The sequence below is a fragment of the Paramormyrops kingsleyae genome, chromosome 1 (genome assembly GCF_048594095.1).
Source record: "Paramormyrops kingsleyae isolate MSU_618 chromosome 1, PKINGS_0.4, whole genome shotgun sequence".
Taxonomy (NCBI): Eukaryota; Metazoa; Chordata; class Actinopteri; order Osteoglossiformes; family Mormyridae; genus Paramormyrops; species Paramormyrops kingsleyae.
Window position 1 is genome coordinate 16,069,892 of NC_132797.1, and position 16,507 is coordinate 16,086,398.

At 49.5% G+C, this 16,507-nt stretch overlaps 1 protein-coding gene across 3 annotated transcripts in view; it reads left to right on the plus strand.

Annotated features, from left to right (window-relative positions):
- grip1 (glutamate receptor interacting protein 1) overlaps positions 1 to 16,507 on the plus strand; it is a 157,392-nt gene that overhangs the window by 32,590 nt on the left and 108,295 nt on the right. Inside the window, exon 1 of one of the 3 annotated variants that reach the window (XM_072710425.1) lies at positions 13,302 to 13,422. The exons of the other annotated variants lie outside the window; for them this stretch is intronic. Coding sequence (XP_072566526.1) covers positions 13,317 to 13,422 — 106 coding nt within the window. The 5' untranslated portion in view covers positions 13,302 to 13,316. Of the gene's footprint in view, positions 1 to 13,301; positions 13,423 to 16,507 lie in introns of those variants that run through there. 3 annotated transcript variants of the gene reach the window in all.

Below are 16,507 nucleotides of genomic sequence, written 5' to 3' on the forward strand. Positions count from 1 at the left end.
GGTCTGTCTTCCCTTGTACTCTGTTTATTCCCCTGATATAGTAACAGTAGGTGCTTTGTTGCTTTAGCTGAAACAGCTCTTGTCTTGTGTGTAATGCATGTTTAACCCCCTTTGTGCCTGTGGGGTTCAGTTTTGTTGCCTTGTTGTTTAATAGGATGCCGGGTGCATCTGTTCACTGACCCAGCGAGACCCTTCCTGCAGAGATTAATGACAATGAGTGAACAGCTAAACAATCTCTGGGCCAAGGTCCAGGCACCAGGATGGGGGATCATTTACGCTTAACAAGCGTGTCCCGCCATACACGAAAGGGACTGGAATGACCACAGGAATTAATGATGATTTGAAAATGTAATGAAATTATGCTTCATGTGCCATTTTACAAGTATGAATACTGGTACTTTGGAATGCTGCTTTTTGCATATCCCCTTTGAGTCAAACAGAAACATACAGTTGAGAGTGAAGGTTGGTGTCCGAATTCAGGGTTAGCCAATGCCTCTGGATCAGTTGGTGTTTGAGGGCCTTGCCCAAGGGCCCAATGATGTGTACCGGCTCTGGGATTTTAACTGGTGACCTTCTGATCACAGGCGTGGAGTCCTGACCTTAAAATCGAGATTTAAGACAAATGACAGTTTATGCTGTCGTGCTCATATAAACCATGGACATTTTAACTGCTTATGAACAATAAATCTCAATATTTGTGAACAAGAGACATGTTTTTTTACTAAGTTGTGTAGCTGCTCATGTCTGTTTTTATTTTTAGTTTCATTGTTGCTATGGAGCCGTTATGGTGGTCTGGGGGCATCAGGTGTCTAGCAGACTGACCCATCCTCACTTGATAGGTGAATACAGGAAATGGAGGGGTGTGGCACAGCGAGAAACCGCGACGTTCATTTACCAGATTGGCTTTGCCAGCAGTTAGTGTCTTTAATCCTCTCAGTCATTTACGGCAGCACTGCCCTAGCTCCAGCCTCAAGCAGCGGCTGATTACAGCCTGGTGGAGAACCTGCCGGCTCATTTGTCCGTGCACTGGGCCAGTCACAGAGATGGCTCATCCGCACAGCTCTCTGGAGGCTTGGTGCTTCCTCCACGTCCATTCGCTCCACTTCGAGGTCAAGGCCAGAGATTACGGTGTAATAAATTGAACCCCCCCCCAACAGTCCAAAAGTCTCTGGTGGAAGTATTCCACCTTCCCTTAACATCCTTTTGAAAAAAAATTCTCATCCTAGTTTGATGACTCTGTCAGTCAAACGGCGTTGCATGAACGAAGGCTGGAATATCAGCAGGGAAATTTAGCTTCATGGTGTTTTGACAGCTCTTAGATGAACGTGTCGCTGTGGGTGCAGCATGGAGTTGGCATTGCTTTTAACTTTAATGCCCTTTCTTAGCAGCCTTTATTCCAGTCCCCAGTGGCTGTCATCACCTCCGCTGTAGATTGTGCCGTAATTCACGGGCATTAATTATGGGATGTATGCTGGGGCTGGTCGCTGAATCTGAGTACTAGGCAAACCAGCCTGTTTATTTTCTGTGTTTTTTTTCCTTTTTCTTTTTTTCCCGTCCCGTCCATTTAAAAGCCTGCAAATTCCTACAACTCCGGTGTGGGCCTGGTTCACTCCATGGTGGTGCTGTGCTCTTATCGCTGTGCCTTTCATTCGAAAAATGCATCTTGTGTAATCTAGCACAAGTTCAGTCTCACACTCTTCAAATGTTTAAAATATTCTATATGCCCCAATTACCACGTTTTTGCAGCTTGTGCTACAGTTGATTTTTTATTCCATTTTGCTTGAACAGGAAGAACGAGTTTAGGTGCCGTCTTTAAAAACAGATTACAGAAGCTGTTCTTGGGCAAAGCCTCCCTTTCTGCTGAATTGCTTCAGAAATGGGCAGATAGTGTAAGTCTGTCTTATGAGCATTTAGTCAATTTCAGGGTGTGAGTATTAAAGTGAAGTGTGGCTTCTCATTATGTCAGGTTGATTTTTGGGCTGCCTGGGTTTCTGGCGTGTGTGGAGGAATTCACACAGCTTCTCACGCTGGGTTTTGGAGAAGGGTAATGGAGCATCTTTCTACCGGGCATTTCCTGGGAGAGGGCGCCCCTCTTTTGGGGCTCTCTTGCAGGGAGAGCACCCCCTTCTGTCCAGGTTCAGCCTGGTGCCGCCTGCTGTGCTGATCAGATGCTGGAAAGGATGTGCAACTAGGATTTGCTCACTTGCCTGGGACCAATCAACAGATTTACTATTCATTTAGGAAACCAATCACATGGTATCATGCACATTACATGAGCTATAGCAGTGGTGGGGAACCTGTTCCACGGAGGCCCGGTGTGGGTTTTTGGGGTGACCTCTCCATCATTGGTTCTCAACTCCAACTCTGGGGACCTACTGTTATTGGCTGATTTGAGATGCCATCCCAAAAACCTCCACCCACTCTGACTCTCCATGGAACGGATTCCCTACCCCTGACCAATAGGAAATTAAGTGATGTTAATGTAAGTAAGGTAAGCAGATGTCAGATTTGGCTTAATTCCTGTAAGGTATTATGATTCTTAGCTGTGAATTAACTCCGCTTGTTTTAACGTATTAGTACTTCGAATGCATCTGTGTAAATGGTATGGATGCTAATTAGGGCTGAATGATTAATTGAGCCCATTAGGGCGGTAGGGTGTGTTGGAACAACACGCATAGCAGAGGCGAACTTTTAGAGAGACAATTTACCCAAAAACGAGGGAAACGCATGGAAAGCCTGTGAAACGGCGTGGTGTCCCCCCTCCTTAACCGAAAGCTTCTTTCATGTCTCTCGCTTTTCATTGTCACTGTGCCGCCTCTCTGTGATGTCGCCTTGCATGGCTGTTTTGCTATCTCATTGAGCCTGAAACTAGTTCTGCATTCTTCCAGTTCGGGTGAGCATTGCCCACCCCACCCCCCCCTTGCAGGCTGGAGGTGGTGGGGGGGTGGGGGTAGAGATTATCTAGCCCGGCGATGTGGCCCGTGGTGTGCTTGAATAAATTTCACATGGTCCTGTGTGATGCACATGTTCGTACTGGATGAAGGCCCAGTAGAGTCCGGCCCTTTTCACAGTCTCCTCTCATGTTCTGTTTGTGCCGGAGCTTCTCCTCGAGCTCCGATTTCTCAGTGGCCAAGGGTGCCCGTGGCACCAGGCAGCCTGACTCTGACCTTGGGGGGGGGGGGCCTCCCATTTCGGCCCCCGGCTCACCACAAAGGCTCCTGGCGTTTGGAAGCAGGAACCAGCAGAGCGTGTGGAATGAGAGCGCTCCCCGAGTCCGCCTGCATTCCAGTCGGATGGTGCTTCAGAAGCTTCTGTGATTGGGATTTGGTGCAGAGGCTCCATGCAGCCAGCTCTGGCTCCGGCCCCTGATCATGCAGCACCTTCCGGGAAGCTCCCATAAAACACTGTCTGCTTAAACACTCACCCCGGGGTATTTTGTGTCAATGTTGCTCTGGCCCCCCTTTAAAGCCAGTCTGAGGGGTGGTGTGGAAATGATTCCCCTGGTCAGGCAGGGCCTTCAGGTCATGTGGTTGCCCAGAGGCATGACGGACTGCTCTGTAAGCAGCCTGTGGCCAAAGGTTACCGAGGACGCAGAGTGTGTCGCATTAGTGCATAGTGTACCTAACACTAGTCGCTTTTTCACTGAAGGAGCTTATTTCAGGGACCAGGAAATGGTGGTAGTTTAGTATTTTGTCATTGTGCAGTAACTAATAATAATAATTGATACTTTATTGCTCCCTATGGGGAAATTGTCTTTACGCCTCCCTCAGCTTGCTCTTTGTAGATTAAGCTGTCCGCGAAGGGCAGCCACCTGTTGGGGTGCCCAGGGAGCTGGGGGTTAAGGGCCTTCTTCAGGGACCCGCAGATGTACTGAGACTGGGTTCGAACCGGCAACCTTCCGATTACAGGCACACTAACATCTCAAAGGCAGTTTTGGTCGGTTAATGAATTACAGCAGCTGGCTGACTTTGGGCCTTTTGTGAGGTCACATGACAGCATGGGAAACCCTTGCTTGAAAATAGTCATGCTTTCTGTGACTTTTTGACTTTCCTAGAATGTGGCCGAGATATGCAGAGTGTTTAAAGACCCGGAACGAGGGCCCCTGGTGTTTTGCCCTTAAGTGACACACCTGACCTGATTTTCTGCAGCAAACCATCCAGGTGTGTAAGTGGGTTGGGCTCGAGTGTTGCACAGGGTTGAGTGCTAAAGTTACTCAATGCGAAGGGTAATTTGTGGTTCATTTACCTGCCCTCTGTGTGTCATGGCCAGTGTGCCAGTCTGTATGATTTCTTCGCTGGGTTAGTTTCGCTGTTTTATGTGTTCGTGGTACTGGGTGAGGTTTGTATTTCCAGAGGGGCATGTTGGAAGCTCTGTGCCATGGGGCATGAGTCCTTGCTGCTATTCGGCCTGTTTGTATAGTTCCTCTCCTGAGGTCACGGCAGCAACCCTTTTGCTGGGGGGGGGGGGGCTGTTTGTACCGTGTGTGCCCAAGGCAGCAGCGCACGTGACTCTGTCCATATCGCTGCTGATGACGATAACAAACCGCAACACAAAGGCAGTAGTTTTAAAAGCATGACAAACTTTAATTATAATAGGATTAATTAGTGTGTCGGCGGGGAGAGGGTAGATCAAGCATCCGCCTCTGTGTGGGGAAAGCGCGGTGTAAGCTGATCGCTATCTCGCCCGATTTGCGGCGGATTTCGCTCTGGGACTCGAGCTGCATGACAGAGCATCTTGGTGTCTTTTTAACCTTGGGAGTGAACTGGACATATCCCTTATCCTGATTGGGCCAGAAGCCGTCCCTTCCCCTCCATTGTACACTGACAGAATTAAGGCTTGGGGACATGACATCCCCCCCCCACTTCTGCACTTCTATAAGTGCAGTCAATTTTAGAAGTAAATGGATGTTGCTTGCTAGTAGATTTTTGGTGTGTGATGAATTAAGCAAAATGCATTAATGTGATTAATTTGGATATGTGCAGGTTCCCTGTGTTGTGTAAACTGAGATTATGGGTGTTGAGTGGTCAAGCTGCGGTCGACCGTGTGGTCAGAATTCATGACCGCTGATGTACAGGTTCAGTAAGTGCTTCTCTTTTGCACCCGGGACTCACCTTCACAGCCTTGCCAGCGACATGTTGGTGTCCATGTGGAAAAGCGATGCCTTTAATTATTTGTGCTGGAATGCCGTCAGGTGATTAATTTGCTGCTGTTAGCATTACATTTTCTCTCCATCTGGGGGGGGTGTCAGGTGGTGACCATAAGCTGCTGGATCGATCTGCTCGCTGTGCGTGTTTTTTAATGCTAAACTGTGCTGTAGATATGTAGCTATGGCCACCTGTCTGTCATCCATTTTCCCCACCATCGCGTGGTGCTCTTGCGAAGCTGAGAGGCGGAGCGGGTGGCGGCGGGTGCATGCCTGCGTTCTTGGGGCTAGACTTTGGGGTGACTGGGGGGGGGGGCTCACGCGTGCGTATGAGGGTGGGGGGTCTTTGAAAAACCTTATGGGTCTGGCATACTTCAAAGGGCGTTTAAATGGCCGCATCTCCTGAGAGTTCGGAAAGAGGCAGAGTACGCCAGTCTCATGCTCAGAACAAAACCGAACTCACACTCCGATCAAAGGGCCCGCATCATCCCTAAACCCCCCCCCCTCTCTGAATTTCCCACTCAGACTTAAATGCACCACTGACGGTGCTGAGAGCCTCTTCAGCACAACTCTGCCCTTCAAGCAAACCACTGGCACTGTGGCTGACTGACCAGTGCGCCCCCCCACCCCACCAATCCTGGTATCATTAATCCTCCCCTATACAGGTCAGAGGTCAGCTTCCAGGGGATATTGATGCACCCGGCTTAAACATCTGGCAGAATATTTTATTAGCGCTTCTTGTTAGCCTCAAGGGGAAATCGAGGCTATCCCCGTCCCCTGATCTAAGAGGTACAGCTTGTCTTTTCTGCAGGGGGAATTGGATACTGCAATCCGGCATCTGCCCTACGCCTTGTAGCTGACCCTCCTGTCCACGTACTAACAGCGTTATAAATGTCCAAATTCGCTGCAGCCTGCTGATTTTTTTAAAATGTATTATTTTATTTATGTGTTTGCTCCTCAAATGGCCAGCCTCAGCTTGGCTCCATTGCCGTGACCTGTGGCTTTGCGCCTCCTGTAGTTCCATGAGGCTGGTCGTGAAATGTATTCTCCCGTTTCTGTTTGATGGTCCTTAATCTCCTGTCTCGGGAGGCCGTATTTACACACTCGCGTCAGGAAGACGGAGCCCCTGTTTTTCAGCGTTTCTCCTGGATGTGCACGCTTAATGAATTTTATGACCGTCAAACAGAAACGGGAGAATGCATTTCAGCGGCCATCGGGTACTGGGAAGCTCTCTGATCAGCATCCCAAGATGGCATCACAATATGGCACCACTGTGCTTCTGACAGGTGTTGCATTACTGATACTGTCACATCCCTAACCAGCCCTAAATTTGCATTTTGATCAGCTGTTTTATATTTAAATACTTTTTTGGGCTGCAGCCCATTGAGTGGATTTTGCCAGAATAATCTGGGTGCACTTTTTTAAGAAGCTGCATATCTCACTGAATAGTGACTGACTGAGGCTCTGCGTCAGTCAAAACTGGAGGATGCAGATTTAGTCGCATGCCATTTGTTGCATCAGACTCTTTCTCTTCCGTCCTGTTTGATGCAGTCAGGTTATTTACTGCTTTAGTTTGAGTTTTAACAACAAGTGGACCTGACCTAGCAACCTGCTGGATTCATGCAGCACCTCTCTGCAGACCACACCTGCTTGCCATATATTGGTCCTGGGAGGCAGAAGGGATGAGTGGCCTGTGGCCCAGTGAATGGACAGACCTGGGGGTTTCCGGAAGGATCCTTCACATTACAGCCTGGCGTCAGTCATGGCCGGTTCGACCTTGGTTACTGAGAAGTTTTGCTCCAAAGGGTGAGTGTGGCGTATCTATAGAGTCTCACCACCAACCCCCCCCTCCCTGGCCTGGTCCGTCTGCCCATCCCGCAGTAAGGATAATGAGTTTGCAGCCTGGCCAGCTCTTCAGGATGTGATAAGGCTGACTTTTTGTTCCTCCCTCAGAACGAGCCTCCGTCAGGCCGCCCCCGTGGCCCTCGTGAGCCTGCAGTGGGGCAGATAGCCATTCCCGGGCACTGTGCTCACTCAAGGTGAAAATTGCCCGCCCCGTGAAGCTGGCACTCCACCTGGTGCCTGGTGTGGCCCCCCCAGTGCCCGCGGGTCTGCTCTCCATGTGGGATTGTGGCTCCCTGGGAGCTGTCTCTCTACCGCCTTCAGCCTTGGGACTGGTGTCTTTATCACCCTGGGGGGGAGGAGGCCAACCAGTGAGCTTTGTTTGAAGCTGCCTGTACTTGGGATGTTCATCTAAGGCAGGCTATTCATGCTGGTTCATATGGAATGCTGCTTCTGAGAGTGGTAATTTCCGTAAACCTCTGTTTCTTTACATGAGTGCTTGTTCAGCGTAATAATTGGCGTATGTGAGGATGCTGATTTGGCGATGCATTTAGCCATGAATCTGGCGGAGGCAGTCTTTGGCTTTGATGTTCTCAACAAGACTTTTGGCTACTTTAGTATTTTCTTTGGATACTTATGGTTAAAGTTAGGGCTGTCATAGCTGGGGTTAGGGGTATGCCCATGTAATTGAATGGACCATCCCCACAGACGCTCGCGCAATGGAGCTCGTTTGGAAGTCAGAGTGACTTCTGGGAATCCAGACAAATGTGAAGTTTGTTCTGTTTTCTTTGAGTGTCAGTTGGTGAACTCTTTCCTTCTGTGATGTAGAGGAAATTCCTGCCCTCACCTGTCTTCCTCGTGCTTCTTCTGTGCCCCGGTGGAATTTGCCTTTTCTGAAGGACGCTTACTGCGATGTGAACCTGAGTGCTGGAGGAGGCGGCTAAGCCGACTCGATTTGCCCGTCCTAGCTGCTACCACCCTTCTCGATGCTCTGCCCCCTGCATGTCCATCAAATCTGGCCCCTCCCCTTCCCTACTGTCACTCGCAAGGAGCACCAGACATTTTCCTGCATGAAATAAAGCCGACGGATCCGCCCGTCGATTCAGTTATGCTGTAGGGAGTTAATGTTATCACTGCCAGTCCAGATCTCCTTTAATACGGTTATCGACTTTCCCCAGAAAGCCCAGTAATTTCCTCGATGAATTAAATGAAGCCTACGACAGCGGCCAGGTGCTGTGCTGCGCATTGAGAGATGACATCACGCCGTGATGGCACACGTGACCACCTGATGTGGAGGAACTCTCCCGGCGGTGCCATCCTTTCATTCCTCTTCCCTTTATCGTAAAGTGTGCAGTGCACACCAGCCCTGCAGTGGACGCTGGCCTCTGCCCTGTCAAGCTCAGCCTCTCCTGCTCTCTCCCCCACATAACAGATAACGAACGCCAACGAAGGAACATGCGAGTATGGGTTTCCACCCTGCTAGCTCTGCCTGCTGTCTAACGGAACTTTGATTTTAGTTAAGCGAGTCTCCGAAATGACCATGATCTGTGTGCTGAATAACAAATGGCATTGATTGGTCCTTGAGTTAATTGATCTGCCTGCATTGGCTGACTTTACTATGCTCAGGATGTTCATGTCCTCCTCGCTGAGGGAGCAGAGGGCAGGGTGGTATCGTCTTGCCCAGAGGTGAGCTGTGACCCCAACCTGGTGCCGTTACTTATTTTTCCCTTTGGATGTGTCTGTGATCGCCAGCGCCCCCCCAGCTCCAAATTCCAGTTGGCTTCCTTGTCGAAGATGGATCTGTTGACTGGCCTTTTCCACCTGGCTCTGTGAAGACTATTTATTCTTACTTTTTTACATTTTGCATTCAAAAAACATTTACTGCTACAGTAACTGCTTCCTAATTTGCATTTAAATGCTCTCCCCATCATGCCTTGCTCTAGCAGACTGGCATGTTATGATGCAGGTTGTCATATTAGTTGATCAGTAAAGGAAGGCCCTATTTGACATGCAACTGCCATGTTGCTTTCTGACCTGTAGGGGGCTTCCTACAGTTTCCTTTTTCCTTTTCAGCTCAAGGAAACTGCTTCCCAACCCCTACAGCCAGGAACTTAGCTAGAAATTCTGCCCCCCAAGAATGTCAGTCTGAGTCCCCCTGTCCAATTTTATGTATAATTTAGCAAATTGAAGGTCACCTGTAAAGTGCTACCCCTTCTGAATCTGCCAGGGTATGCAGGCCCCTGCTGGGGCTCTGCTCATACCTGACAGACACTGCACCCCCATCCCATGTGGCCCCTTGTGGCATGTTAGACGGCACCCTGAAGAGAGGGGGCTTCCCTGCACATCTCCCTGCAGCATGAGCACTCTGATGGTTATCACATCCTGCTTCCAGTCAAGGTCTCCCGAAGACGCTAACCCACATGGCCTGAAGGATGCACATGCCACTGTCCATCCGCAGGCCTCATTTTCATCCCTGTGGTCCGGTCAGCAGTTCCTTTTAAAACATCCCACATCAGATTACTTGGGCAGTATAGCTGTTTGAAGAGTAGCCTGAGGATTGTTGCCTTGGGTGCGGTTGGGTTGGGCCGGACTGCCAGTTCCCGGACTGGGATTTGCATTCCATTATCCGAGTTTCACTTTGAACATTCGGGCCCGTTACACTGCCCAGGCGTCCTAGAGCCTTTCGGCAGAAATGAATTTGGTGGCCCAGCTCTGGCCTTTAAAGAGCACTCCTGTGCTGCAAAACCTCATTTCTATTAGAGTCTTCGTGGTATTGTGCTCTGCCCCTCCCCCATGCATACCTGTTTCCCTCACCGTAGGAGTGATTTTCGGGCAGCTTGATTAAAATGTCCACTGGCCCCCTGAACAGTTCAGCAGAACCGCAAGACTGTTTGCGGTTTTATAACTGCGGACAAATTAGGAGGCATTACTGTCAAATCCTCCTCGTAATTTGGCTAATCTAAACGCCTGAGCCCTGAAGGGTTTTGTTTTGTTCGTTTCCTCCTGACTCCTGCTCAGAGGGAGTTTCTGACTGGGCTGAAAAATTGATTTTTTTTTTTCTTCTTGGCTTCACTGTATTGCTTGTAGATTGTGCCCCTTGCACCTCTTGGCCAAGTTTTCAAATGGGCTATGGCATGGTGGGAGGCCCCATCGCCCATGGTGGTCACAGTGACACTTTGTACATCTGCACCGTCCCAAACCACATTTGAGTGGCTCTGCCTTAGGCCCCTGAACTGGCCCCCAAACAGAACTAGGGGTCTAGTTCCAGCCAATCATCTGAGACAAATCAAGATCAATACAAATACATGACTGTTCTCGGAGATATAGCTGACCACAGGCATATTAATGAGTCTTCCCAGGGTCATAATTGGCCCAACACTGAATTAGAATCAGCATGAGGGTATGGCAGTACTGAGACTTGACTGAGGGGGGAGTTTGATTTTACCTGCCTGTGACGAAGACCTCTTGAGATTGTAGCTGTTGGAAGAGCAGATGAAGCTTAGAAATCATTTTAGTCAGAAGGTGCATCATTCAGGTTGTACAGTGACAATCTTCTGAGCATGAGTCGGTTCAGGGGGACAGGCAGCAGCCAGAGTTCCTGAAGCAAAGCTGAAGGTAAAGTATCATGACGAATAGACCCAGAATGGTCTGCAGTCAGTAGGAGAACGTGTAGCTGGTTTGCTGCAGTCTCAATAACATCCTTGTGGCATTCTTCTTCTGAAACGTTGGCCTGTCGATCAAATCGGGAACGAGCTCGAGCCGGTTGGAGCAAGTGGAGATTCGCAGGAGATTCCTTTGTGAGATGGCAGATTGATATCAGTTTGGCGGGGGGTGGTGCATGCTGAATTAAACGCGAGGGAGATTAGCTGCCGGGCTCTCGCTGCAGAGCGCAGTTGTCCTCCATGATGATAGCAGAGCGTTTAGCTCTGAAGGACGGCACGGCCCCGCCATCTCAGCGGGGAAAAGAGCTGTCTCATTCCTCCCCCTTCTGTGCTGTCACTGTGAAGTCCAGAAGGGAGGATGTCACAGGCAGTCATTCCCTGTGGATGCTGGGCTGCCCTTCCACCTCCCCCCAGCATTGATTCATGATCAATTAACCTTATTTTTCCTGACAAACCAAAACAGTTCCTGAGTCGGTGTTTCTCGGCTGTTCTCCAGGGTCTATTCTTATGTGCCCCACCGGTTAAAATGGTTTGTCAGAGTTTGGACTAGGCCATTTGGTGAAATGCAGGCAGAGCAGCTGCACCCAGGACATGTCACTATTACTGTGTCGGACAAGCTGATACATGCTGTATTGACGGAATGTCAACCCGTTCGGCGTCTTTTCTGGGGTCAATTGCACTACGTCTCATCGGTCTCCCAAACACCCCTCGCTGCTAGCACCAGACCCCGGACAGCATGCTGTGCCATATTTTAAAGCAATATGTTTTCTTCTAGACCTATAAATTTGCTTGGTTAGGGTGAAGATTTTTCTTGTGCCGCCTGCTAGAGTCCAAAGCACGCCTCACACAGAGATACTCGGGGCCAGCTGCTTATGGATGAAATCGATTATCTGACAGGTTTTATACTTAAAGCTTCGGCTTGAAATGTAGGCCCCGGTTAAATGAATTCTTATTATAATATTAAACAAGCCTCAATAATGCATGATAATGGACAGTTTTTTTTTTGTTTGTTTAGTTTGCTTTCGGAGGAGGATAAATCACATGAACTGTCTGATTTTATATGGGAAAGAGTTCACTTGTCGCCGATGGCAGCCCTACTATGGGTGACTGCCACCTTTGCTGTGTGTAAGCTGGTGCAAGTTTGTGCATTTCAAAGCTATAAATCTAAGTCCCACCCATGCACCGCCAAAGCACCAGTCGGCAAATTCAGTTTGGACACATGAGCTCCCCTCCCCCGCTGATTCAACAGCTGACGCTGTCATGAGACTTGTGCTGTTCTGAACCTCACTCCTTATTCTGGTTCCCTGTATAAAGTAATTGCTGAGTTTTTAGGGTGGGGGAGGAGATGCCATTGCCTCCGGTGCCCGCCTGCCATCTACTACTAGCTTGCACAGCTGCTCCAGCCAGGGTAAATCAGACAAGCGTATGGCAAGATAGGCAGCGATTAAACCATACACATCCGAGTGATGGAGGGCATAATAGCATTCATAAATCTCCCATGTGATCTGTTGCTCGAATTTGATTAGTGATACCGGTTCACAGCTTGTTGGGTGCAGGGATAATCCAGTCGCTGCTGGCGTGGCTGGCTGCTCCCCATGCTCTGGCTGTTAAACTGAATGATCTTGTGGTGGAAAAGGCTGCTGCTGGCTGGCTTCCCCATATTAGTCATGCGGATACCGTGATTTACACAAACAGCCAACGTGGGATGGCTCCCCCCAGACAGGCTTATGGTTTTCCCCCCACAAAGGGCTTCTGACAGGGTGTTGCGGGGGCCCAGGCTCGGTGGCCTGCCTGTCTGGCGCTGTCCATCACAGGTGGTTGCATTGAGCTGTGACCACATACCCCAGGGGTGTATTTCGGGTAGGCTTCCTGGGCACTCCCGGAGATCGGGTGTGAGGGTCGCATTTCACATGCAGTTTCTCACGACCTGTCTGCTCTGCTTCCTGTGCCGTCACCTACCCCCCCCTAGGTATCACTGACACCTCAGCCCCCCTGTTAGACAGCAATCGTGAGCATGACGTGCTTTGTTGGCAGCTCTGCCTTCTCTGGGGGACAGCTGGAGCAGTTTTAGTGGGCCCAGATCCAGGAGAAGGCATCTAGTTGACCCAGGTGAAGATCTGGGAATTGTGCATGGTGAGTCTCTTTGTTGGTAGCTCCAGTCAGAGGAGACTGTCTCTGGAACAAAAACATTCATTTTAATTTCCAGAGTCTCTTATAAATGGGTTTATTAGCCAATTGTTTGGTTTTAGTCTTGGCTTGAAGTTGAGAGAATGCTAAGGCGATGTGTGGGCCGACAGGAAAGCGTCGTAATGTCAATTCCTGATAGCGGTTGTGGTTCTCCCCGCATTTTGATGTTTAGTTTGATTATGTTATAGGACACTCCTTTCTCTACGACCCACCCTGTGTTCTCATTTAAGTCTCAGCTCATTCTTGGCATGCGACTGTCTATCACTTGTGAGGTTGCGCAGCTCCTGGCACCCCTGGGTAAAGTGGCCTTTCTGTGTATCCGAATCTGTTGCCGAAGTTCACGTGTCGGACACGGACCGAGATTGGTCGGCTTCCCACTAGTAGCCAGGGTGAATCGCAGTGAAGTTAACTGCTAATCCCATCAGATATCCCGCCACACTGCCCAGGGCTACCACAAGGTTCTTTTGTGGCTGCCAAGCAACATGGTTAGCACAGTATATTATCAGGCTGAAGGCAATGTCCGTCCACACGCTGCGTGTCCTCCATTAATTCAGCACCGCTCTGCAAGACAGCTATGTATCCTGCCAGGTAGTATAAACGATAACCTATTTATTTTACCTCCGATAAACATTCTTTGCCTCTTGCCTGCTCCTCTCCTTAGGGCGTACCTTATGCCACGCATCACGTGCCATAGGCTGCGGTCAGCGTAACTGCCTTGAATGACCCTTGTTCCACTTTCAGGCAGTGTATGGGTCCTTCATTTTGCTAGATATATTTCTTGGTTTTTAGCACTTTATGTTGGTTTTGTGGAGCCTTGAGTGTTCGCTATGCTTGGCTGCCGGTTGTAAATTTTGGTATGCTCGGAAGTCTCATTTAGGGAACACTTAAAATGTCTTTCATTTTTTGACCCCTTTAAATATGGGCCAAACCTTTCTGCTCTTAAGACGGTAAGTGAGTTGGTTCTCAAAAACGGTCGTGACTGTGTATTCTGCTGCTGGGTGGGTCGGGATTCATCGATTTCTCTCTGTGGTTTCGCTTTAAATTGGAGTGGAAACAAGTTGAAGGTGACTGATGCAGAACGAAAGGGGTTCTGGTTTTGAGCTGAACATTAATTTGGATTACAAAGGGATAAATATGGGTAATTTTCTGAGGGATGCGGAAGCTTGTGCTCCTGGTCCAGAGGGTCTGACGGGAGGGTCTTCTGCTTGGGCTGACCTGCAGGTGGCACACCACCGAGGTAAGCTCAGCTTGGTTTTTTTGATGTTTGGGAAGCATTACCTTGAGGGATGAGTGTAAATAAAGGAAAAGTTTATGTATTGAAAACTCTTGGGGAAATTAATTGTGGCCCCCGTTTTATGAGAAGAAATGTTAATTCAGGGAGAATGTCTGAGGAAAGCAGTCAGTCACAGTACAGCGGCTGCAAGCGGCTGATAAAACATGAGCATTTCATCCTATTGAGCTTTGGAGAACACTCAGGTTCCACAGCACGTTGGGGTTTGAAAACAGACGCTGGGTGCAGTTTTAATTTGTGGCGTATCCTAGAGACCGCTTTGGGTGTACACCACTCGTGTCCTTAGCTGGTAAAAAATTCCCTGGCAGCAGGGGACGGATGTCAGGTGATGGACGTTGCTCGCTGTTAGACCACTGGAGTTTGCTGCGATGGCCATTTTGCTCCATGCTGGTAGTTGTAATGGTTTTGTTGGTTTTACTCTGTGGTACATTTTGAAATTGGTATGCATCATAGAAATGTCTCGTTATCGACTCCTTCCTCTCCCACCTATGAGCTGCTTGTCCCTGGCACAAAGGATTTCTCCCTGGAGGCTGCCTCTGATGTTTGGTTCCCTGGCAGCCCTGAGCTGTGCTGCACATCCGTCTGCATCCTGGGCATCCCAGGAAGCTGGATGGAGAGAGCATGGGGAGCTGCCATGACCCCATGACCTCCCGAATAACTTGATCGGCCACAACAGCTGGTCACACGATGAGCAAACGTTGTTGTTGTCTCCTGAACTGGTCAGTGATTTAATGCTTGCTATTTGGTGCTTAGTGATCCCCTGTCTAATGAGAGAGAGAGAGTGAGAGAGAGAGAGAGAGAGAGGAGGTCACCAGAAATGCATGTTCAACAATGAAAGGTTTTTACAGGTGTGTGGTCATGGCAAACAGTCTAAGTGTTCGGGGACTTGGCAGCATGGCGCTGGTGTCTCCTTGCGGAGTGTCTGCAGCTACGTTCGTCTGAACAGTGTGCGCTTTGCCTGGAGGCAGGCAGACAGACCGACTTTAGTGTCCTGCGTATGATTGGCTCCTGAAGCTAAGTGGCGCCTTAGTTATTCCCAGAGGACCTGCTTCCTAATGACCTTGCTCCTTTGTGGCCTCTTTCCCCATATACCTCCGATACCCCCTGTACCCTGTATACCTCTGATACCCCATATACCTCATATATATTAGGTGCCCTGTGTGCGAAATGTCAGATTGTGTTGCTTTTTCAATTGACAAAATCTGAAATAATTTAAAATTAATGTTCCACTGGCTTATTTATGCAACCGATCATATTTAATAAATGCATTAATTAAGTTAGTGCCTTGGTACCCTTTGCCTGAATCTGTGGTGTTTCCCCAGTGCTGTACGTCCCCTGCTATGCCCCCTCTCAGGTGTGGTTGGTTGGGGTTCCTCACCCTAACCATGTGTGTGCCCACCCTAAAGATGTGATGCCGTTCTTCAGTGGTGTCAGGGTCCAGGGCTCTGATGAGATTAGGTCTGGTAGTGGTGACTTGGTCGTCAATACTGGACCACGTTCATTCCCATGTCCCCTGGAGGGGGCAGAACCCTGTAGGAGACCCCCGCCCTGAGCCACGGAGTCCACTGCTGCTCACATGCAGGTCTGATCCTGCCTGTGGAAGGAGCTGGATCTGCCAAGAGAAGAATCACCCTCCTGTCCCAGGCTTCTGAGCCACCATGTTATCTGGCTACACATGATCATTATCTCTTATTTAGTCATTATTTACTAGGTATGTTGGAAACCCCCTTAAACACCCACAAATAACTCGGAGGAGGAGAACATAAGCTGGGCAAAGTTTATCTGTTAATGGGGAGGTTGATGATGTCATATTTGTGACCCTGATAACCCCACCCTGTATGAACGGTAATGTCTGACTATCTTTCTCCCTGGGCCACCAAATGACACACCCAAAACCTGACCCCCGACCTCCCCACACTGCTGCAGCCCTTTTTGTCACCACCCACCCCCTCTTTGATATTCCTGTGCCGCAGCTTGTTTTTGTTCCGGCTCATCTCAGTTCCCAAAGCCAAACGGCGCACCTCATCCTTCCCACCACCCACCCCGAGGCAGGCCGACGGAAAACGAGGACTGTTTGTCTGCCTCGCTTTGCCTCGCCTCGCCTCTCCTCGCCTCAGCACAGCCTAGCCTTGGCCTGCTTCACCTCGCCTCCCCAGGTCTGTTTTCAAGCACCATGTGCTGAGTCCTCCAGGCCGCGTTGATCCTAGAGCAGAGACTGCTGTCGATTGGCCCGCATTTCAGACGAGAGAGGGAGGGGGAGGCTTGCTGGGTGGCTGTTAAAGATCCATCTCTTCCCCTTTTTTTTCTGCAAATAAAATGACCGAATCCATCCGCAGGTGAATTAACCGTCTGCCGGAGCTCAGCTGTGTGTCAACAGCCACT